General features: G+C 40.4%; 1 protein-coding gene across 1 annotated transcript in view; it reads left to right on the top strand.

Annotated features, from left to right (window-relative positions):
- The window catches only part of man1a1 (mannosidase, alpha, class 1A, member 1), a 129,676-nt gene that overhangs the window by 78,515 nt on the left and 25,657 nt on the right, over nt 1-25,504 (top strand). The window contains exon 5 of the mRNA XM_018679515.2: nt 18,301-18,395. Within this exon, the coding sequence (XP_018535031.1) occupies nt 18,301-18,395 (95 nt within the window). The remainder of the gene's footprint in view (nt 1-18,300; nt 18,396-25,504) is intronic.

Raw genomic sequence — 25,504 nt, 5'->3', positions numbered from 1 at the left:
GCAATAGGCCACGCTGGAGGATTTGCTTACAAGTCCAGCACAAAACTCCCCTTCAACCTTCTCCTCCTGGGCTGGAGCAGAGAACAAACAGACAGGCAGAACTGACACCTGTTATGATAATACATTATATATCTCAATATCTGATGAAAGCTAGTATTTATAAAGTATTTATTACAGGAGTGATTGGAGCTAGAAAACTGGATAGGACAATCAACCTTCACCAGGAGTAAAACAAGAACCCTCTGATGCATTAAGATATTAATTTGCAAATTCCTTCCTATCTCAACTTCAGCTTTTTTCCTTTTCTTTAAGCATCCACAGATCCATCACCAGACATCCAAACAACAATAAAAGAGACACTGCTGCATTGTGTGGTGCAGCATAATAACACTAATCAACAGACTTGACGGGGTCAGGTCAGCAAGAGTGTCAAAGAGTAGGTGTTTAAAAACAGCAGCGATCCAACCCAAAAACCCGTCCTTATATATAATCTTCAGAAGTAATTTATTTGTTGTTACTGAAAGCATGACAGACTTCTTTGGCAGTGGTAAAAAGCCAACACAGCCACTGCTTATTGTTTTAATAAGTGAAATATTGTCAGAGAGCCACTGTCCTTCCTTTTTCTTCTACAAAATAAAATGTGTGTGAGGGATTAAAGAGTTTCAGAAGCCAAAGAAAAAGTAAGCAAGTAAAGTTCCCATGTTAGTTTTTGTCATCTTCTTATCTTGACTTGTATTTATTTGAGAGAAAACACTTGGAAAAAATCTTGCAAGGCAGAGTTGTTTTTTTTCCCCCAGAGAAATACATTAGCACAACGTTAATGCTGCAGCTAATGAGGCAGCTGGTGTGAAGTCATACACATTGCATAAGCATAGCATTAGCATTCTTGCTTACAGTGTGAGATGGAAGATGTTAATGCAGTATTTTAATTGGACTGAGGCGACGTTCAATGCTAAGAAAATAGTGTGGTTTCCTTTCTCATATTAGTGCTAAAATGTTTAGTATTTACTCATGACCATAATCTTTCTTTTAAGCATAAGCACATCTTTAGCATATATTAAAGTATAAAGTATTTTTCAAACTGGGTGTAATTCACATTAATGTGTGGTTAATCCAGAGGGCTAACCCTGTGTTTACCATAGGTCAGACTCCAGCATCTAAAGTGATACATTTTCTTATTAGATGAGCTTTAAAATGTTTATGCTGTTTGCCTCAATATACGTTGTTTTGAGTTTGTTGAATTTGTTGAGTTTCTTGAATCTTTAGAACAGGCAAAGTGCAAAGTTTGACTGTTTCTTAATTCCCTCAAATCAGACAAATAGCGTATAAATGTATAGATAATCTCGAGAAAAAAAACTTAGATTCAGAGCTCTGGCCATAAAACTTATGCTAATGTAAAATTGTCGCATGTGGAAAATTCTCATCCAGAGAATCATGGGACATTGAAACACTTTGCTTAAAACTTAGAACAGTATTAAATCTCAGGATCGTTTATGCTAAGTAGCGTTGTCTCCTATCAGTGTTGCATTAGAATAATTGTAATCAGGTTAAAATCTTCCCACAGACAACCACAACAATATTGACTGAATGTATAATCAGTCAAAGTACATCATATCAAATGTAGCACTGCCTGGACTGGATCAATTGTAATAAAAGACTGCTATAGAATCTTAGCCTTACCCTATGTGTAATATTATGAAACATATACAGTATATATGTCCAGCAACAATGCTGAATTGTCTGGTGGGTTGCACACTGACAGTCGTGCAGCAGGTTATTGTTAGAAACCCTGAAATGTCCCTGGAGTTCATGTATGTCGCTTTGTTTCTCCTTCCTGTCAGCCGGCCTAAAGGGAGCGATGCTGCTTCCGAGACCCGCGCTCGTTGGACCTTATCTCTTAGCCTGCGAGGAAGATAAGGCAAAGAAGCTATTTGCCTCGTTAATATACTTCCTCGCACACACATGCACACACACATGCATCTTTGAGTGACAGAGAAAGCAGAACAAGAGTCTCTTCCCTTTGCTTTCACATTTGAGTATTATCAAACCAAGGCCCTATCTAATCACAGATAAACGGTTGACTCTGACATGTCTATTGTTCAGCTTTCTCTCTCGGCTCGTATCTCTAACTTGTTCGCCTGTCATTCATTCTCATGTCATTTCTTGTCTTATTTTACACCCTTTTTGTCTGTTTTCTCTTTCTTAAGTCGTTCCTTTGTGTGTGTGTTGAATACAGAGGGAATTGTTGGCTTTTTTGTTAAATTTAGAGTCTGTTTGTTTAATTTTTTTCCTGGAAAGCTGCTCCATTACAGTCAGTTCTTACCACCTCTGATGTAAAACATAAGATCAGTTGTGATATCTACATGCAATTTTTTCTTGTAGGATTTATCTCTACTGCGTCAGTGGTCTAGGGAAAACCCTGAACCTGTAAAAATGTATTTGTAAATTAGAAAGTTTGCAGAAAAGAAAGTGGCTCCAGTTATGCACTGGAGAACCTGCTGAATGGCCACCTCTCTCTAGCTATACGACCATTTGAAACCAATGTAATTAAGAAACTTGCATTCCCGCAGTACAGACCAGCTCGTTGCAGCCTAATATTTTAGGTCTGGCCTCAAGGCTTTTGGATCATTTCGAAACAGTTCCAGCAAATGCTCTGATTAAAAAGCTATTGACCCAAACAGTTTCACTTTTCTCCGGCACAGAATGTGAAATACCAACCATCTCAGCACAGCATAGTGTGCTCTTGTGTTTTTTTAATTACAGCTCCGGCAAGCGTGCTGTAAATGTGGCATTAGAATGCAGTCGGCCTTTACTCTGCTCAGCAGCATGAAAAGACCAAGAGAGTCCTTGGGCGAGGCTGCAAGGCTGCAGGTTCACCCATTAGGCTGCATCTCTGAGTAGAGCTAACAACAGTTAGCCTAGCATAACAGCATTAGCAGATAAGTCTGGTGAGATTATTTATTTTTGTTTGTGTCAAATCAAATTCCACAAAGACCAAAATTAACAATGAATCAATTATACTGATGATTATTACCTCTGTTTTTAAACCACTGATTCTAGATACAATGTTCTGCTGCCGTTAATACTCATATGAACACCACATGTGTATTAATCCGCCACTGAAAATAGTCCCCACCAAGCACGCCATGTACTCCTGCTTTAGTGATGTTAATTAAAAACTACAGTGACCAGCTGCTTCAGGAAATTTACTTTTAATTTTAAAATATCACTGTACATTTTTTGGAAACAGTAGCATCAGTAGTTAGCACCCATACCAATTGTAACTCTTGCCCATTGGGAAGCAAAGGAAGGAGTCGAGTGACCTTGCTCTAGAGCCATGAAGTCCACAGAGGTGGTGGTTGGATGGATAGCTGGGTGAAAAAAAACCTCAGACTTTGATACAGGAAACCAGTGTTTATGCCCATTTCCTACTGTAAGTCAGTGTTAGTTCCTTTCAACCATGACCATGATTGTTCCATAACTTAAACCATACAGCAAAGTAGTCATTTTAACTTGCCCTAACCAAGTCATTTTTTCACTTTAAGCTAACCAAACATCAGACCAGTAAACTTATATGCATTTGGCATGGACAAAAGATTTGTTGATCTTAAAATATTTACTTCTTTAGTTAGAACTAATGAACAGCAGACAGGGTAGAGAAGATTGAAAAGTACAGAGAGAGAGAGAGAGACTAACGCATTGTTGGTTTGGTATTCAACAGATATATCAACAGTAACAAAAATAGAGTTGATAAGATCAGCCTCATACCTTACGTTGACTATCTTGTTTCTAATTAAAACTAGTGTGTGAGCTTTAAAAGAGAGTTTCTCTTTTGTTAAACTGAATTATTGAAACCACTTTATATTCACAAAATTCATCATGCATCACTTCATGCAGCAGTTTAAAAAAACAACAGTGCATATCTTACTCTGACCTCAGTTGTTGCTCCAGACACAAAGCTCTTCAGTTCAGCTCCGGCTCCAAACCCGACTGGGTCTATATTCTGTTATCTGTGCTGGGAGACAAAAAGAGTCCAAATTTCAGTGGGTGAACGTGCTCCATGCCCTGCGGCTCCACGCTCAATATTAATGCCCAGTGCCGGCTGCATGGCTCCTAACTCTTCACCAGGCAACTCACTGCTCTGTGGGACTTACAGTCCAATTACATCAGCTATCTCCCAGGCTTTGTTACCAGGCCTCTGTGAGTGTGTGTGTATATCTGTACATCTGTGCATGTGCACCAGCTGAAGTCCCCTCTGATGTCTTCTTGATGTTAGACTGGTGCTTTTAAGGGCTAATGCAGCAGGCCTGTCTCTCTATCATGTCTAACCTGGCTTTGAAAAAGAAGGAAAAGTTAGTGTGTGTATCCTGGTGTGTGTGTGTGTGTGCCGTCTAGCTGAGGAGATCTGAAGGTTTCTTTTTTTTTTTCTTCTGGCAGACAGCAGTTTGACAGGTAGCTTTGTTTAACACTTGTGCTACACACCGCCTTAAAGGTCTTTGTTCTCTGCTCAGCTTGTCTGTCTGACTGCCTCTCTTCCTAACAGCTCCTCTGTTTTTTTTGGTTTTTCACAACAATGCTTCTTTGTTTTTTAACCAGACTTAGCTGCTTGATTGTCTCTGTCAGCCATCCTGCCTGTTTATAGGATTTATTTATGAAGTTAAGAACTTAAAGGCGGCTCTGCATTACGCATGACTGTGGAAGGTAACAGGTTGGCCTGACCTGATGTTAAAGCCACTAATCAACAACGCAGGGAAAAACCCACAATAGACCTGCTCTGCACCAAACACTGACTCAGAGTTAGCACCTATAGTGGAGCATTAAGCAGCTAAAGAGTCAAATGTTTCCCTTAGGAGATGGTGGAGACCAAAACAGAGCTAAAAGGAAAGTGAAAACTGGTCTTAAATTTGTTAGGTGTCATATATCCTTTGCCATATCAACTTTATTAGTCGATAGTTTGTTGATGTTGTGTGTAAAGCTGTTCTGCTGAATACTGTGTTACTATAGAATGTTTCATTCATTTTTATCTGATTGGAAGGTACAGACGGATGACAAATTAAAAAACCAACCTGTGAAGTGTCTCAGTAAGGTGTTGGGGCCACCGTGAGCCACCAGAACAGCTTTAATGCAGCTCGGCATTGATTCTCCAAGTCTCTGAACTCTACTGGAGGGATTGAACACCGTTATTCCAAACGATATTCCCTCATTCATTTTGATGAAGGTGGTGGAGAGCAGTGTCTATCACATCAGTCCAACATCTCCCACAGGTGTTCAACTGGGTTGAGATCTGGTGACTTTGAAGGCGAGAGCATTTGATTCACATCATTTTCACTCATCAGATTATTCAGTGGTTTTCAGATTTTCAGGTTTTTTCTTTAATTTGTCACCAGTCTGTACCTGTGCTGTTCATTTCTCTTTATTTCTTTTACTCTATTTGTCTTCTGTATGTGGTGAGTTAAAGTCACAGTAATGTTTTGTAACTGCAGTAAAAAAATGATTTCACTTATTACACAAACAGAGACAACATCCTTTTGGCGTGGTATAGTTCTGTTGTCAATTTAAAGTACATTCCTCAGAGCTATTGTGTTTTCAAAACAGCCAGAAGGAAGAGACATTAACTTCTTAAAGCCATGTTGATTTTATTATTGCTTTTTGTCTAAATTCAGCAGCCATCTAGACAAAAACTGTTCTCTGTAGACTTTCAATCTGTCACTTATAAGATACTCTATAATAAGCCTGTTAGGTTTTTTGTTGTTGTCATGTTTTTTGAAGATGTTTGTATTCCTCACAAAAAAGGCATAACTCACCCAGTGACATCTTCCTTCTGGCAAACACCAATTCATATCTTTTATTTTGTAGATTCACTTGGGAAATTAACAGGCTTAACACACAAATAACTTTTTCTGAATTATTTGGAAAAGCCAGAGCACAGACGATCCAGACGAATCCTGCTCTTTATCAATCAGCCTGTGGAACTGTGGGCAGCCCTTAGGCTTGAAAGGCTAATTTTTATCATGGACCTTTAACAAGAAGGGCTCAGCTACAGGCCTTTGCAGTGACTGACATTTGCCTGCAACTCTGTGACATTTAGACCCAAAATCGCCACATGTCTGAGTCCATTTATCCCTCGCCTTTATGAAAATTATGTCTGTTACTGATTTGTCACACAGCTGATTAAACCTGTGTCGGCTCAGGTCACCGGGTCCTCCCCTGGCGCCCAGCACTTCACAAGCCACTTCCTGTGTGTTTAACACGTCTAATACGGTGCAGGATGGTGTGGCTGGTCGATCTGTGACACCAGTATGGTCCGTGTTAGCTTTGCCGGTGGGAATCACATCAGGCTCTTTACGGTCTCAGGTCTTGTTGAACCGTTTGAGTGAATATTTGACATTTTCATTCACACGAAAGCCTTCCAGGGCTCCAGCTCAGGCTTGTTCTCTGACAACACTGACTCTCCGCTGGGACACTTGAATGGCACTTCACTCTCTCACCAACTCACTCTGATTTTCTTTTTCACTTCTGCTTGTTGTGTGTTTTTTCAGGAAGAATATTCCTCTGAAATATTCATCATTGTTAGCATCAGTTCATTTACTGTGGACTATATTTGTCTCAATGCTCTTCCTGATAATTCCCTGAGCGGCTGGTGAGGTGAATGAACGGACATAAATGGAAAATCTGTTGGCCTCCAGGAAATAGCCTGCTCATTGTCTTAGCCAGCTGTTTCCAGCAAGTTGAAGTGTATCTTAGTGAATCAGAGTAATGTGGAGGTCAACACAATTTGTGTTGTTAATATGGTAATTATGAGTGTATTGTCACTCATTGTTTTGCTCATAAATCTGCAGTGTACTGAGCAAGAAAACCGTTCATTATTTCTGTTTTCTTTGATGATAAATGTGTCATCTTCCATCTTGTTATTGTTGGATGCTCAAGTTTCCATGGCAACTGTTTCTAAGCCCAAGAAGTGCAACTTCATTAGCTCCTGACCAATCACAGAGGTGGTTATTGCCAGTGATCTTGACAATGCATAGGTTTTCCTGTTCTGTGGAGGAACTTGAGGTGAAGATAAACTCTCCAGTGCGTCCGTTGGCATCAAAATAACTTTTACAGAACACAGCAAAAGTGTTTTCACCTCTGTTACGTTTTGTATTTATTTTTTGTAGTTGCTTTGCACCTCTTTGTGGTCATTTTGAGTCTTTGTAATTAATTGATTGCCCGAGGGCCCCTTTGGCCCCAAGGCCCCTGGACTTGGTGGCCCCATTCAGTAATCCTCCCTTCCTCTAGCTGCTCAGCCAGAGAACAAATGTAGTACTCTGTTTCTCAGCAGTTGAATTTTCTTCCTCGCACACCAAATGTGAGCAGGGAAGCAAAAATCCAATCCCAAGTGCCCACTTGAGGAGCCTTCAGGATGCATCAAAATGTCAGGTGTGAACTGCAGCCTGTCTCAGCTGCATCCAGACACAATCTGGATATGAGCTTCTCAGTCTGAACAGATTTCCATCTTCCCACCAGACTAGATGCTTAATTGCACACAGAGTGATAGAGCTGGGGTGCTGGTATAGAACACACAAGGTCAAGTTTCAGATGTAATATTGTTCAGTTTAAGACATTTATTTAAATGCTGAAGAGCCTAACGTTTCTCAAACTGTCCAGCACCTTTGCCTGGTGTAGCTAGTTTTCTACTTAATGCAATACGTTAATATTAATACGTGTATTGATGTGTATTCTGACTAAATTGACACATATTGTAACAGAGCATTAAACTCAATTTACTGCTTGTTGCTCACCTTGCAATTTTTATCCCTCCAGCACCATCAAAACATGCACTCCTCCCCTGTAACTTTCCTACCGAGACGGCAATTTTCTATGTAAATTCACTTTCCTCGGTCTTCTACATTTCCATAGCAGCACTGTCAAAAGAGCTGACTGTCGAAAGTGTGCCAAGTCAGCATTGACCGTGCCACAAGAGAGGAGAGGAAATATTATCAGGAGTTGATTCTCATTGCGTGTGCGTGTATTGATATGCGAATGCAAGAGCGAGGCAAGGATTGCTAATGTTGAGATGAAGGATAAAGCCAAAGCATTTTCCTGTCTTGGAAAGCGTTTCTACCTCTCTTGTCAAGTGTCTGTCAGACTCAGGAAAGGCTTCCAGCAGCGAACTCAGAGGAGATCAGAAAGTTCTGACATCCCTGTCGTCTGTGTTTGATTGACGTTATCTCGACGGGGCTACGTTTCTCTGCCTCGTGGGACATTAAGGCAGAGCTGATGTATGTTAGCTTTAACCTGCACTTGTTATGTAGCTCTACCTAATCATTTCAGATACAACAGATGAGATGCTTTAGCTGCGTAATGAGAAAGTCCACTCATGACTTACACTGGATGAGTAAGAATGGGATGTGTTAAGCAGCGTGGAGGCAGGGGTGTGTGAAATTACAGAAGTGGAAATACACTGGAATAAAACAAGATTGAATTTAATGAACTATATTTCATTTCATCTTTTTGTAAACAAATGCTACGCCCCCACCACGCAAAAAGTATTTCATGTGGATGGCATCAGTGTCTCGGTTTGCAAATTGAGGCTTGACATTGAGCTGTAATTTCTAATTTGTTTAATGTAGTAAAATAATAAGCAAATTTTGTAGCTTGGGTGAGGATGGAGGCCTGTTTTGCATAGGATGACTTTGCAGTGTGTGGACACAATGACTGCTTATTAACAGAAAACCTGAGAAAGCAACAGAAAGAACATACTGATGTTCTCCGTAATTATATATTTTTTACTTCTCTATCAAAGTTAATTCAAGAAGGATGTAGTAGGTTTAATTATTCTAATGAGTGTAGGAGATGAAAGAAGGCAGGAGCCTGTAAATGTGTCTGATTATGAGGAGCTCCGGCTCAAACATCTAATTATCCAGTAAAGACCGGTCTGTTCTCACCTGCTCTGCAGTACCTCCAGGTTTGATGTCTGGCTCACGACGTAGCTCACACAATGTCATCAGTGAATTTGATGTGAAATCAACATGGTTGATATCTCAGAGTCAAGTCATTATTTTGGTTGGAAAGCATGTACTGAATGGTACAGTCATTAATATCTATAGTAACAGTAAATATTTCTGAAAGTGAGCTCATGCAGTTAACAGATATTTATGTAACTTGTACGTACATGTTTGAGAAAAGCTGTTATATTTATTTAAGCTGCAGCTAATGATGTTTTCATTATTGATTAATCTGACAATTTCTTTTTGATTAATCGTCCATTCTAAATAAATAAAATATCAGGAAATAGTGAGCATGGCTCATTCCCACCGGCCAAGATGACATCTTCAAATGTCTTATTTGTCAAAGCCAACTGTCCAAACCCACAACATATTAAATTCAAAATGATGTAAAACAGAGAAGAGCAGCAGTTCTCACACTGGAGAAGATTTAAACAGAGGAAGTTTAGTAAAGTCATAGTTTATGCAGATTTACTAAGAAAATAAGAGCAAGCAGGAGCAGAACAGGTGGAAGACTGTGCATACTGTGTGAGGAAATGATCTTCGTTACCAGTTATAACGACCCATTATTATGTTGTAGTGTGTCGTCGTTTAAGTTTATTAATCAAGTCACAAAGAAGTTGACGTCATCAGTCCAAAATCCTAAGATATTCTATATTTAGCAGCAACTGACTCACTGTCTGTCACTGGAGAGCATGAGGTGGACAGTCAGAGAGCACACACACTTTTCTGTCAGCCATCACCTTCCTCCATCACGTTCTGCACTCACAGCAAAGCCTATAAACGAGGGGTTGTGTGTCCTTTTGTGTTTTATCACAGCTGACAGGTGGCCGCTGCCCAAACACACGAATCACTCAGGAGTTGATCTCTTTTTCCATCCAGTCTCATTAACATTCAAACAGCTTCACCTGCAGCACTCTCTGGTAGTCGAGATGGAGTCAGACTTTAATTATTTTGGACAGTAGAAGGTATTCTTGGGAGGCACATTCTGGAAAGACCCCCCCCAACCTCCCCCACCTCCCACTCTCACTCCTCCTTTTAACACCACAGTGACCCAGGAAAAATTTGCTGTTGGAGCGAATGCATTCATCTGCTGCAGAAAACCTCAGCATACACCACTGAGGTCACATTCCAACAGGACTGCCGTATAATTCAAATGTATGTAGAAGAGACGACTTCCATGTAAAGCCATCAGTCACTTTGGTAAATATTCCACCCTGAGGCATCCTGTCGGGAAATGCTTTTATACCTGAGAGACATTTGCATTTTATACCCGAGCAAATGGCAGATGCGGCGCTTTCTCCTGCTGCAGGTCAGAGCTGTGAGCTCAGACTCTGCTCTGTGGGACAGAGCCTGTAAAGAAGAATCAGACACTTTGTTCTGCGTTTTGTTCAACTACGTATTAGACATGTCAGACCTTAGTGAGTTGTCTTTCTTTTCCTTGTCTTTCCTTTCCTTATTTCTCCTCTCGTTTCCTCCCATTTCCTTTCCTCTCCCCTCTTTTTCTCTCTTTCCTGCCTCCCCTCCTCTCGCCCTCTTTTCTCTCCAGTCTTCTTCTCCTCGTCTCGTCTCGTCTCCTCACCTCACCTCACCATCCCCATGCTTTGCTTTAATTATTACTAATTCGTCTCCTGAAGCCTGATGTGTATTTTTCTGCCGCCCTTCGTCCTGCGTTTTCTCTCCCCTGGAGCGAGTTATTAAACCCAGAGAGAGATTGAGAGAGAGACTCTGACGGAGACTGGAGAGGCAGACAAGAGCAACCATTCACACAACAGCAGGCTTCTTAACCACAGAAAGCTGTCACCTCCTTACTGTGGGGTGTGTGTGTGTGTGTGTGTGTCTGTCGCCTAAGCCTCTTCAATACAGCTGTCAGGGCAGCAGCCTCCAAACAGGCCTCATTCAGCCAATACTGAGACGACCAGACACTCACTTACCCTTTCCACATTAGTCTGCACTCATCATTCAGATTTTCCTGCATGGATTCATTAATTCATGAGGGGAAGTATCACTCTTCACGGCTGTTTTTACTGCTACTTGAATTAGAATAGACTGAAGTACATGAACAACTGTGCACTTGAAATAAACATAGTAAATTAAGGCACCTGTATAGTCCTGATTGAATATAACATTAGATCCATAACATTTTCCAGCATTTACAGACATCCTGGTAAATACTACAGCTTTATCCCGCAGCCCTGTGTTAGAAACATACTCATTCTTTTTATCATCTACCAAAACGTTTGCTAATTTAGAATTTTAGAGGTATTTTATTGTAAGAAGTGACACATTTTTAACTAAAGTAGTCAAAAAGCACTCATTTCAGTAACCATCGGTCTGGGAGCACTATGTACATTTTTGGTATTGCTATATAGACAACGTTAGCATTAACATTAACTATCTGCCCAGTGCTAAACAGCAGACAGATAAAGTTAGTGACTAGCTGGTGAGCATAGTGAAAATTTCCCCCAGGAGTTGGTTGAGACTGAGAGCTGAAAGGAAAACGAATATTGGACTTAGATTCATCAGGTGACCTGAAACACAATATCACTAGAAGACGCTAGTTGAACTCCCACGTGTATATAAATACAACTGGTTGAACATCTTTTAAATAGATTTTCTAATTTTGTGTGTGTGCCAATCAAGGAAGCAGCAGATAGATCAATAAGAGAGAAAAAAGGAAATGAAGAGATGGAGAATGAGGTAGAGAGGAGGGAGTTTCATGGATGGAAGAAGAGGAGGGAAGAGAATAAATCAAGTTGAAAGAGGTCTTCCAAGAACTGAGGGTTTGTGTCAGAGGAATGAGGAGAAAAGAGGAAGGGAAGGAGCTGATGAAGGGCAGGTAGGAGAAGAGGGCAGTGTGTCAGGATCCAGCAGGGAGGAGAAGGCAGGCGGCGGTGTCGACATGCGTGGTTCGCTCCGTCCCCACAGACACTGCTATAATCTGGGCCACATGTCCCACAAGGCCTGCTGGTCACCCAGAGGCCTGGCTAGGTGATTCATCTTAGTTAGGAAGCTGTCCAAGAGGCTCTCCACGGACTGCAACACATAATCATACACACATACACACACACACACACACACACTGCCAATGTTTCTGGTTAGAGAAGTGGAGCTGGAAACGTGATTGGGTGAACACACACACACCCACACGACTCCCACATACTTCAAATGGTTAAATCCTTGCGGAGACCTTCCTGCTAAAACCAATCTAAACCTTATTCTGTGCTTGACTTTAATCCTGATCTAAGCCTTAATTAATTCACTTTATTGTTAAAGAAGCATATATCTTTATAATCTACGTAGTTAACTGAAAATGCTGAAGTTGAGGATATACTATCATCTCCTCCAAACCCTCTAACCTTAAGAAGAAAAGTCTTATTCTCAACCCTGGCCTTATTTCTGCATGTTTGACCATCTGTAACTTTTACTCACCAGTCACAATTGCTTCAATGGAGACCAGCAGGGCAGCAACAGAAGCTGTAAACACTGAGCTCAACAGTTCATTCTTGATCATGGAAACAGCAGCTGACAAAAAAAATCTAGGGCTGACACAAACAATTACTTTCATTATCAAAAATAGTGAAAAAATATCCATCCAGTGTTTCCAGGGGTCCAAGGTGACGTCTTCAGAAGTTTAGAAGACAAAAAAACGGTGAATGTTTCTGATGCTGCAGACACAATTTATTAAATTTTTTTCTGCATTTTTCCTTGATAAACTCATGTACAACAATGACTAATCTTTTAACTGGCTCATCATTGTCAGCTCTAAAACCACTCTCTCAAGGTCCTGGTCCTCATTCTTGACTGTATAATTCATCCACAAACTCCAGAACAAACAAGTTAGAGGACCTTGAGCTGAGATTGTTTTGTCAACTACTGTTTCCAAAGTCAAGAAACAACTGTCCAGTTAGTTTAAAGTGAATTATTACAGTAATAACTTGAAAGTGACACCAGTATACCTGTAACAGTTTCGACCTACACTGCCACGCTTAGTTTACAGTAACCGTGTGCACAGGGAGTTTATAAATACAAGAGGAATTTTCAATAAAGATTTTATTGTGTTTACTTTTTTCCAATTCCATTTTAATTTTGTCTAGCTACAGTAATTGGGACACACTAGGGATATGTTTACAACCTGTGTAATTATTACTCAGCTTGTGTTGTTTGAGTCCTTTTTTATTGATGCTGCTCTGTTCCTACATCTGTGTAATTAATTACATTGGTGAGGACTATATTTTCATTCCGGCCGATCGAAGCGTCGGCCAACATTACTCAAGTCTTTCTGTAAGGGAGCTTTGGATCCATCTGTTGAGTTTGATGTTTTCCAGGTCGTTTTTTTACAAACATAACTGGTGAACTTCTGTAGGATATGGATCAACTGACACTCTAACAACAGCACAGAGATCGTCATTGACGTCATCCTTCTGTTTCTGAAATGTGAGTCTTTACTGTTAAAAAAAAGACAAAAGATGTGTACTGACAACACCTGTATTGTGTTTTACGCTTGACCGTGGTGAGAACCAATCTATACCCTGTAGAAATACATCAGTCATGTTTGTGTAAAGGGTGTATTGACTTAATCTGATGTACTCAGTCTCCCTCAACCTGCCTCGCTTGACTTCGTTTAGTGATTTCCCAATGATAAATGTCTCACAAAGCTTCAACAGAACCTGTCAAGACTCCAGCTGGTGGTTTTACATGGTAAAAATAACAACAACAATGGCAGCAGTACAGGATTCAATCATCATATGCCTTGTGTGTCGAACTGAGACTACTAGTGTTGGAGAAACTGGACTCTATGCAAGTGGTTAGTCTAGAAACAGATGTTTGACCCAGAGCCACTAAAATCTGATGTTTTCTATTGGATGTGTTAGATAGTTGAAGTTGTTTCTCCTCACCTCATCTCTTCCTTTGTTCTGGAAATATCTTGAAACCTAAACCCTGACCCTCTAATCCTGAATGTAGGGTTAACCCTAAACCAAAATACTAGGCCTTTAAATGCCACATGAGGCCGACGTAACTGGTTAAAATGTCATGACTTTATACAAACACACTAATTACACACACAAGGAAACTGGGCTTTACAAGGCAAACTCCCCTGGTGGTACAAGTTGCATGTACGTAGCTGAGTCTTAAATGTGGTTTTGTTAGACTCCCCCCCCCTTTCCCTTTCTCTCTCTAAAACACACACTTTATTCTCATTCTGTGGATTAAATGACTTTGTGTAGGGCAAACATAACGGCCAAAACTTCCAGAGGAAGGAAAGTAGAGCAAATGTTCTTCCCTGCTTTTCTGTTTTCATTAATCATCTCTGGAGATTTACCCAGTCCTGTTGTCTCTCTTTGTGTGAATTCTCTGACCTGAATCATCGCCATTAGTTTGGATTTGTTGGCGTTTCTGTGGGGTGAACTGTTCCCTCGTTATGTCCACCCTCCAGGAATGAGATAAAATCACCTTCATGTTCAAGTGAAACCTTTTAACAATATAAGTAATTGTTTTGATCTCTCATTTCCTCCATTATTAAGAAGGTACGATGACAGCACAAAGTTCTTCCTGCTGACGCTTTTCTTTTATCCGTTCACATTCCGCAACTTCCCCTGTTATCCTAACACAATCATTGCAGGACGTCACAACATGGCAGGTATTTTAACAAGTAACCAGTGACACTTAATGATCATACGCATTTCCTCAGTCTGTGAACATTTCAGGAGTCGGAGCTGCTGACTCCAAAAATAGAAACTTTGTGAATTGTCAGAACAAATGTTGATTTATCCAGTTTTCTGAGGTTAAGATACACAAACACACACACACACACACGGTAGTTTATGGTAGTTTATTTTCCTGATAGATATTTTGACAGAAGTGCCCAGGTGTGAAATGTGATGATCAGCATCAGTTTTTACTAATGACATCAGCCACAAGCTCTGTGTGTGTGTGTGTGTGTGTGTGTGTTCCTGAGTTTCTGTATAATTCAGTTGCTTATTAAAGCTTGTTGGCAGTTTGCTTGATGGCCTTGGACACAGGGTGTGTTTAATTTATTCTTCTGTGCATCCCTGGGAGTGTTTTTATTCTTCCCCTTAGTGTGCTCCTGGCATTATTAAAGGCATTAATCACAGGGATCTGACGCCTTGTTACGACACAATCCTGCTCCCATAGTGCAGCCCGAAACACACACACACATACACAGTGGGGTAATGTGGTGTCAACAATGCCACCAAGTATCCTGACTTTACTTTAGAAGTACAATATGAAATTCCAGGGTGAAATAGTGACAAGGCATGAGGCCATATTGGTTCATATATTTTTATTTAAGTAAAAAGTACTATAACTATAAACCAATTCATAATTCTTATTCATAATTTTGTTTTTGTACACCTGCATTGATTGGCGTATCACAGGCAGCACAACAAACTATAAACACAACATTTACATATTATTACCTCATGGCATAAGGTGATGATGTGCTGAACAGGTTCTCAAACATCCAGGAGATGTGGAGCAACATTAAAACTCACTTGAAATTATATTTCTGTGTATCTGATGAATGCAGGTCACAGGACTCTTTTAGCTCTGTTTCTGGGCTCCACCAGCTCCTCACGGAAATATCTGGCTCCTCTGTTGCTAATTCCTCCACAAAGTACAAAGTTTTGAACATACTCACAGTCCATCCAAAGATCAGACTTTTGCATAGGATTTGCATTGGTTTATTACTGTCTGTCCTTCACTGTCCACTGAAATGAAGGACTTGTGTCTGACAGTGACCGAGGAGGGTGGTGTGAGGTCAGGTAGCTTCACAGGAACCAAAGCTCTTTGTAAATTACATTTTTCTAGAGTCAGAACCTAGGTGTTTGATATTGCAGTGGTGTGCCTGTGTGTGTCAGATGCAGAAAATTTAACATGAGTGACCAAGTTGACAGAAACATCATGGCGTATTGACAGTGTCAAATACGTGGACATTTTAATGTTGCTGCTTCTCATCCACATTATTCCCCAAATGTCATCCCGACAGTTATTCTCATATCACATGAATACCACCTCTCTACTACCTCTCCTCCTAGTTCAACTCACAGTAACCTTTTCCTGCTTTTTACTTTTGAAGGAAAAGCTGCAGAGTTGCCACACTGTTTTGACAGGTAGCCTCTTGAGCATTTCTTCTTCACAAATCTTTTTCTCCCCGTCCTGCCTCCATCTCTCACACCCTGCTGAGTGGTAGATCCCCTGGGAACAGAGCTGGCAGCTTGCTGACATATTGTATGCTACTGTACCACCTCTGAGTGTAAGTGTATGTGTATATGAAAGATATTACTACACTGAAGAAAAGAATAATGGATGGATTCAGCCTTAAAACAAGTGGGAATAAGGTACAGAGGATAATTGTGTTGCTGACCTACAATTAAACGCAGAAGGGGTCTCTCAGGCAAAACAATAACAAAAGACGGAGGTTGGCCGGAAACATTTGGGATGATATAAGCAAACAGCTCAACAAAATATAAAGAGGTCTCGTTGTTTTTGGATATTTTGATAAAATTAAACTGTGTGTTTTGATTGAGCAAATGTGTAGTTGGTCAGCAGTGTCAGATTGGAGCTGGTTTTGATTTTGAAATGCAGCAAATCGAGTGAAGCTGAGCAGTAAACTGAAACTAAACATGAAGTCTTTTATGGTGTGCACATTTCAGCACTCAATGCCTCCGCAAATGTTTTATTGGCCTGTGGATCTAAATGACACTTTAACAAGTGAATTCCTCATTCATAAAGGTTGATGTCATTGCTTCAGAGATACTTTGATCATGTTTATCTCTCATCTTACACTGTTTTTGAGACAGACTGTTTCAGTTTAATCACAGGCTTGACATTTTTAGTTTCAAAGTCAAACGATTTAAGTTTTTTTTGTTTGTTTGTTTGTTTTTTTTCCATTTCTGACGGACTGAGTGCACAAAAAGGCCATATACAGGATTGCATGTAGCTAACAGCACAACTGAAACAGACATGGCGTCATTCTTGCTCTCGTCAGTAGCCAGCAGCAGCAGTTTGAGTCAGGCTGCTGAAGCCCTGGCAGCAGTGTCAAGCAGTCCACCACGTCTTTGGCCAAATCCCATTGCATCTTAACTGCCTGACTAAACTCGTGCCAGAAGCCAAATATGGAAGTACTTCACTTTTAAAGCCAACTAAATCAGACACCTAAGAGACAACACAGCCCCACAGCTAAAGCTGCTACAAAGCTGTCCGGTCAGATATGCTAACAGAAAAGCTTAGACAGAGAAATCAAATCCACTTGATAGAAGATATTTAAAGGGAAATTTTGTTTTTGCATTTAATCAGAAAACAACACAATTGTCAAATATCAAAATCAAACTATTATATCATCTTCTGTAGCTATTTCTATTCTACACAGAAAAATCTAATTGCACATCTTGAGCCCATTCTGTTACTTTGAGTGTTTATGTTTGGCCAGCTGAAAATAACTCCCATCAAAAGTCATGTTACACAGTGACACAAATCCACTTTTATAGAGCAGGACATCATCACCTAGTTTTATGCAGAGCCAGGTACAGTTGCTCTTTTGCTCTTGTTTTCAGGTTGAATATTCATGAAGTTATTTAAAGCAGCACCAGGCCTCTGCTGGTGGAGCCAAAAATGGACATGAAGGTTACTCGAGATAAAAATTTCACTTCTGTGCCAAAGTTGTCAGGAGTTTGTGTTTTACTTTTACTGAGCAGAAAATCATTAAAGCAGTTTAGTTGTGTTTAGTTGTGCTCAATCAGATGTAGGCTTGTTCTTCCAGACTTCTTTATTTAATTTAATTGTTAAAATAGCCTTAAATCCACTTTGTTATAGTTCTAAACTGATCTTTAAATGTACACGATGCCTCTGTAAATATTCTGATTACGTGCTGCTTCTTAAGTTCCAGACTTAGCATTTCCAGTTGGAATGGTTTTACTGAAGAGTATCTTATAATTTCATTTTTACACAATGCACATGACATTCCAAAGGACTAAATGGGATAAAGAATCTCTGTAATTTTCCTCAAATTACAGATGGAAAACATAAATGTGTTGTAGCTGCGAGCAACAACAAGGCATGCAGGGAAAGATATTGGCAAAAGATTACAAGGACAAAAGGGAAGGAGACAGGAAAGAGGGAAAGCTGGGAATAAAGGGATAAAAAGAGTAGAAGGAAGGACTGAGCTACAAGTGTTAGATATTAATCAATCAATCTTCCTCAAGGCTCGGTCAAGAAAATATAAAATCCTCTTTCAGGAAGGAGAAACCTCTCGTAACGAGATGCTCTCTCTCTCTCTCTCTTTGTTTCTCAGGTATTCCGCAGAAAGGCGGTGGAGCTGGGTGAAAAGCTGCTGCCAGCCTTCAAAACGCCCACCGGCATCCCCTGGGCTCTGCTTAACCTCAAGAGGTAGAACACACACACTCACTCACTCACTTGCTCTCTCTGGCTCAGCAGTCCATGCTGGTGGTATTTGAGGCAGCAGGTCTGTTTTGATGGTTTGATACTTTAAAGAGGTCTGTGGTCTTGACGTTGGATGTGAGGCGGGCGAACACAGGCTCTCTCTGTTTCACTCTCGCCCATGGAGCTGAGATGTTTTAGTTTTATATGACAGAGCGGGCTTGTCAGACCGAAGTTGTTTGGTTTTTTTCATCCAGGACTCGATGCCAGTGGCTGGCCCTGAAATTAAACTACACTCAGAAGACAGACCAGAAGTTTCTGAACTCTCTGACTGGGTTATAGGCCACAGTCGGCGTTTATTAATACACTGTGACACACTGTCAAGGGCTTGCCCCTGGCTTTGATACTACACACACACATTCACACAAAACAGAAGATGAAAATATAAAACCAGTTTTTGTTTAAAAAAAACATCCACCTCTGATATGTTGGATATAATTCAGTTTGACTGATCACATATTTCTTGTATTTCTTACTTCGGTACATACAGACCTTCCTTCTCAGTGGCTGCACATGCTAAAAAACCTGAACTTTATTTTACAGTAATTTAGTATTTAAGTGCTAAAATATATAAAACGGGGACTGGTTCACTGAAGGACATGAAAGCTGTAAAAAACACAGGCTACTGACACTGTCTGCCCTTGAATTATCAAATTAAATTGCAGTACATTATTTATCAAATGTCTTGATTAATTCCAGCTTCATCAAGCTTTTTATCATCAGATAAATACTGAGAAACAAAAAAGGAAACAAGTCGTAAAATACGGAATAAAGAAATAATAGAAAGAAAATAAATTACAATTATCCTGAGCTGGAGATTTTTCCTTCAAGTGGCTGTGATCCTTATATTTAAAAAATCAACTGACAGTGTGAAAACAACTTTCCAAAAGATGGCCGCTTGTCGTGATGAACTAGAATTACCTCCAGACTCTGCAGCTCCCCTCGGCTTTATGGAGCTTTACACTGAGTTTACAGTGACTCACTGCTCTCATGGCAGCAGCCAGTAGCTTTTTTATAGAGAAAACCAAACAGCAGACAAACAGCATTAGCAACTAACAGGTGAACATAGTGGAGCTTTTAGCAGCTGAAGAGCTGGATATTTCCCTCAGGAGTTGGTGGAGACCAAAAACAGAGATAAAAGAGAGTGAATATTGGACTTTACTTGACTCTAAATAAATCCTACTGTTGCTCTGTAAGTGCTGAATCTATAAATAAACAACTATTTGCTAACAAGTTCACCATATCAACTTAAAAGGTGGTGATATGTAAGTGTTGCTGTTGCTGGTTCAACTTTAACAAAGTAACTTTAGCTGAGTAATATGAACCATACCTTACCTTTTTATAAAAATTCACTTAAAATGCAATAAAGGTACGTTTGGACTTATAAAAACACAAACATTAAATTATAGAAATAGACAAACTATCAGTATCTGTCTCCAAGAGCAGAGGAGACATAACAGCATTCAGGTGTTGTTACCCTGTTATTCTCCTGTCAATCACTCATGATGAGGGGAGCACTTTTTTTATTTCCTCCATTTTCTTTATATCTGTCTTTCCCCAGAGAGAGAGACAACACTCTGCTGTTTGTCAGCCGTTAATTAAAAAGCAGGTTGTCATGACGATAAACGTGCTGTAACAAATTAATTTTCTTTCTGTCTGTATGGGTGAATGGACTCTGCCCCTCCCTTGTCCTTCCCCCTGGAGTGAGGAGCACCCAGGGGAGAGACTCAGTGTGTGTGTGTGTGTGTGTGTGCGTGCATGTGTGTGTGTGTGTGTGTGTGGTGTGTGTACGCACATGTATGTGAGTGTGCGTGCATGATCCCCTAGAGACCTGAGCAGATTGGTGGTGATGATGACTTTACCTGCATGACTGAGCTATGATAGCTTGAAAGCACACACACACACACACTCGCACATATTTACATGCACACATAATAAGACACAGACACACAGATACTGTGGCAGGTAGGTTGTATCCAGGCGTCCTGGAGAACTTGCCAGAGTTCTCCTGTCAGGCTGTCTCAGTGTCTTCTGTCTCTTCATGTAATCCCAGACTGACTCCATGATGTTGAGTTCAGGACTCTGTGGGTGTCAGACCATCTGCTGCAGGACTCCTTGTGGCTCTAGTCTCTGAATATCCATTCATGACCATTTAACATGTATTATCAGTGTATCCTTTCTTATATGATCTCATTATACTTTTGAAAATGAAGCAGTACTGTTTACTTTAGTTATTTCATTGCTTTGAGTTGTTTTTATAAGGAATGACTTCCCTGCTCTGCCTACAACCCTACAGCTGTCTACCAACATTCATAAAACCAGTTCCACGTAGCTTATCTATGTGTGAGTATCTGGTAATGTAGATAGGTGAGCTGCTGCACACAATTGACCTTATAGGGATAATTAAAGGTGCATTGAAGGACCAGTAACCTGTTTGTTTAATGGTTCAGAAATAAAATGCTTCCAGTGGTTTAATCATCTGGTTTTACTGTGGCATAAACAAACTCTCCTAACATCTTTTCTCTCAACGTCTTTTCAAAATCTCCCAGTTTGAATATACTTTATTCTCAGGGAGCAAGGTCAGACAGAGACAGAGACAGAGACAAAAAGAGAGACTGATAGAAACAGATCAAGAGTTTTCATAAATGGGTAGTTGAGATGAAACATAAGTGAAGTACTTTTGAAGCGGTGCAGTTAGGAGCTGTTTGAGTGCCTACACAACCTTGACCCAGATTGAAGCACAGTAAATCTGTAAAACACACACAGCCACACTTGCAAACGAGGCCCAATTATCATCTTTCCCTTCATCCCCGTTGCTCCTCTCTCTCCTCTTTCTCTCTTTTTCTCTCAACTCCAAATTGAAACTTTTTTCACTACCCGCTCTCCTGTATTCCCTCTCCGTCCTTCCTCACTCCATCCATCTTACCTTGAGTGACCCAGTATCTCCTTCTGTTTCAGGACGTCATACTGTAGGTCCACTCCACTCCACGGCCTTGTTCTCTTTATTCCCTCTCTGCAGTTTTTCATCTCTCTACCCTGTAGCTATCTGCAGAGCCCAAGAGGAGCCACGAGAAATAAGGCCACAGTTTAAAACATGTTACTGCTTCTACACTAAGTAAACCTTGTTTGCTCACTTGATTGGTTTTAATTTTAGAGAACAAGATAAATGCCATATCCTCAGTCTGGGGATGTCTTAGCCACTCTTTCCACTGGAGGTGTGGGCTTGCAGTTTGTCTAGATAAATAAACGAGTCCCAAGTCAAACAAAAAGAGTAAACTTTGTATCAGAAGCAGTCCACACTAACACAATCTGAAATTATTTAATCTGCGAGTAAATAATTATAGACGGCTTCAAGAGGTTTTGAGTCATGCCTGTGAAAACACAACCCAGGTGCTTCTACTGCTACTTGTTTGTGAGCATTATGGAAACCACCTCACTAAATCTGGTTCTTAAGCTGGATCTTTAAAGAGTAACTTAACTCCAGGCTGAAAAGCAGCACAGTTCCACTGCCCCATCTGGTTGGAAGCTTCAAGCATGTTTCACCACACCCAGAGTCATGGCTGTGGTTGCAGATGCTCTGTTGTTCCTGGAACTTGGAGTATACATGTACATCGCATTGACTCAGCGATGAACTGATTAGATATTGGTGGTCATAGGTCAAAGTTCAAAGTCACTGTTGCCTCACAAAACATGTTTTTGGCCCTAACCCAAGAATTCACACACTAATTAACTGGACTGGTTGGCGGAGGCATACACTGGCAAGGCAGTGATTCTAGTTTAAAAAGTGAACTCTTTATTTTTAACAAGATTTAACACTGGTCACTGAGTTCCTGCTCTCTCACAGAGTCACGCATTGCTGCAATCTTACGCCCAGAAAGTCTGGGAATCTGATTAAAGTTAAGAGGTTTAATGAAACTAGCACACTAATAAGTTGGGCTTATTACCAGACTGATCATCCATGAAAGACAAACAAACAAAAAAAGAACATTTATGGTTATGGAGGCATTCTGAATCAGACCGAGAAAGAAAGCTTCATGGAATTATTTATCAGTATAATATGTGGGAGATCTTGTTTGGCTTCAGTACTGATTTATTTTCAGAAGACACTTGAAACAGCCTCCACTCAGCCACTTGTGAGGTCCGATAAATCAAGGGAACAATACCTCTGAAAGGATCAGAGGCTGACCCTGGACTCAGAGTTCCCTACGCCTCGTTTTCCTCGTCTTACTCTCTTTCTCTCTCTTTGTGTATAAACCCATTGATTGCCACTAACTGAGTGGAAAATGCTGCTAAGATCCGATTGATTTGCCCAATTGATCTGCCACAGACTCGGGCCCCACTAGAGCAAATCTGGTGGCGCTGCAGCCAGATGGATAGAAGAACATTTTCCCCTGAATTTAGTTTCGATTATTATAGTAAAAGAATAAAAAAAAGGAAAACAATTGCATCTCTAGCTCTGTTGCCATGTTGCCTCCAGTAAAGTGAAAACTTTGATTTTGTTAGTCTTTTTTTACTTAGTAGAAAATTCACCCAACATACTAGCATACAGCAGTTGGTGGGGAAATCTTTAATTGTATTTTCAGTGAAAAGACATCGTGATTTCAAAAAGATTAGGATTAGACAACATTCTGAACACTGTTAATCAGTTTTAAATTTACTTTATTGGCACTAAATAGTAAAGTAGGCATTAACGGAGAAGAATCATCCAGTATTAACAAATTAAATGCTGCACTGATTTGTTTTTGCTAAGGGAAAGCCGCAGAACAGTTTTCTGCTGCTTATCAGTAATGTCAGTCGTGCTTTAGTAATTGAATAATGATGAGAAATGATACTGTGAGCAAGGGGAGGGTTTTCGCAAACTAACTAGGAGACGAAACAAATATGCCACTCTATTAAGTAACAGCACCAGACACTGACACGACATTTTTTTACTTCATGTAAAAGACACAAACACAACATAAACTGCACTGTATACAGTATATGTGAGGCCTCCTACAGCATTAAGATGCTGTGCATCAACAGAGAAGCTAAACCAGCGCTCTACCAACCAACCACTTCCCCTATGTCCTCTGACATTTTATTTCTTTCTTACTTTTTCCAAACAGATGCACACACACTCACACACACACACACACACACACCAGTTACCCAGTCGTTATCTGCTTTGGCCAGTATGTCCCATAGCTCTTCTATTAACATTCAGGCTGATAAAGCTTTTGCAAATCACTCCCACTGCACTGCATACTGACTGGCCTTAAAGGGTTGAGACATTGTGTGAATGTGTGTGTGTCTGTGTGTGTGTGTGTGTGTTGTGTTGTACTGAGGTGTCTGGATCTGTGCTCCACCTCTGAATTAGTTGTTCATTCCTCTCTACACGCATCATGGTGATGATTGTGTCACACACACACACACACACACACACATAAACACATCTTTTTTTTTTCCTTTTAATTGGCAGTAAACGGTTTGAAAAACAAACATTTTGCCAACACCATGCTAAGAGCAAATGGCAAGGAAATAATTTTGAAATGTTAAGTGGTAAATTTCAGTCAGATGTTCATCAGAGAGGTTCGGTGCGGTTTTCCGAGTGTCTGGGAAAATTTCAGCCTGTTGGGATTCACTTTGATATGATCTCTTTCCCTCTCTTATTGTCTTGTGCAGACTTTGCTCTTTCAGAGAATTAAAGAGCTGCATATAAATAATATTTACAGCACATATTTCCAAGTTAGCTGTCCCACCAATTGCAGAATGCAGAAACTCAAGGAAAATATCTACACTCCAGCCAAACTGCTGCTAGAAGCAATGTCATCATCTTAATGACGCTGCAAAGTCCAGGCTAACTCCTTTGCCCCTGCTCTCTTTTTTTATCTCACAGAAGAAAATGTAAAAAAAATTGGCAGATTTGCTCCTTCAGCTACAGACTCAGAGGCTAAAGTAATCAATCCTGAGCTCTTGGGGTCCTGAAGTTTGATTAATAGGCCTAGATGGAGAATGGCTCTATTAGCACAGCCTGGTGAGGTTGTCACACTGGGTGACCCTGCAAAGTGCCACTCTGTCATGCACCCTTTTCTTCTAGATGTGATAGGAGCATGAACTTGTTAATCCAGTGGATGTGTGGAAAGTCTTTGCTTAGTAAAGACTGATGACATTCTAATAACATTTAAGGGAGCTGGCTTGCATTTTAATTTAGAGTAACTGTAGAGTGACACAGTAGAATAAAGTCTGTAGTGCCTGACAGAAGGACATACACCTTAACGTCTGTGTCAGAGAACAGGGTGTCATCAGCATAGCGGCAACGGAAGAAGTCATTAAGTCCTTTATTCGCCAGCTGTCTCCAGTGGTGGAAAGCAACAGAAACTTTATCTCTTGTTTTGCTTCTGTTTCTATCACGTGTCTCACCGGACCTGGCGGTGGAGATGATGGTCGTTTGCATTTGTGTTGCTTTCCACAACTGGAGACAGTTCTTGTCAAGTAAAGGAATGAAGTTTGATGCTGAACTAAGTAAACAGCTGTTAAAAATTTACATACAACACCTTTAAAGTTGGTTATTCCAGACTCGTGACCAAATATGTACTGAGCAGCACAATGTGCAGTTGAAAAATAAGCGTTGTCAACTGCTCTCTGGTGGACAAATGATAACAGTGACGTTATTTCAAATATAAAATCAGGTTATTGGGGATCTTAATTGTTTTGGTAAGGGTTTGTGGCTTTCATTTTAATTTTTAGGTTCGAGTTACATCAGGCCACAGATATGAGTAGACACACATACATACAGCAGACACACAATCATGGTATTGGCAGTAGCACAGTCTCATTGCCCTGAGGCATTTCTTAACAACAAAGAAAAGTCTTGCATTCAGGGTATTCAAGATTTATTTTTTTCCAAAGTGCACGCACAGAAATGCACACACTCATACCCAGTGCAGCTCTCCTCAGCAGTAACCTAAGGCAGTGGAAGGCAGCTGTGATTTAAGGCCTCTAATTAAGTTGCTAACTGTGAATCTATCGCAATTCACATTTTCTCTGTGCCCAGAGGAGGACAAGTGCGATAGATTTTC

This window comes from Lates calcarifer, linkage group LG7_1 (assembly GCF_001640805.2).
Source record: "Lates calcarifer isolate ASB-BC8 linkage group LG7_1, TLL_Latcal_v3, whole genome shotgun sequence".
In the NCBI taxonomy this organism is placed as follows: Eukaryota; Metazoa; Chordata; class Actinopteri; family Centropomidae; genus Lates; species Lates calcarifer.
This window is presented reverse-complemented; position numbering and strand designations above follow the sequence as displayed.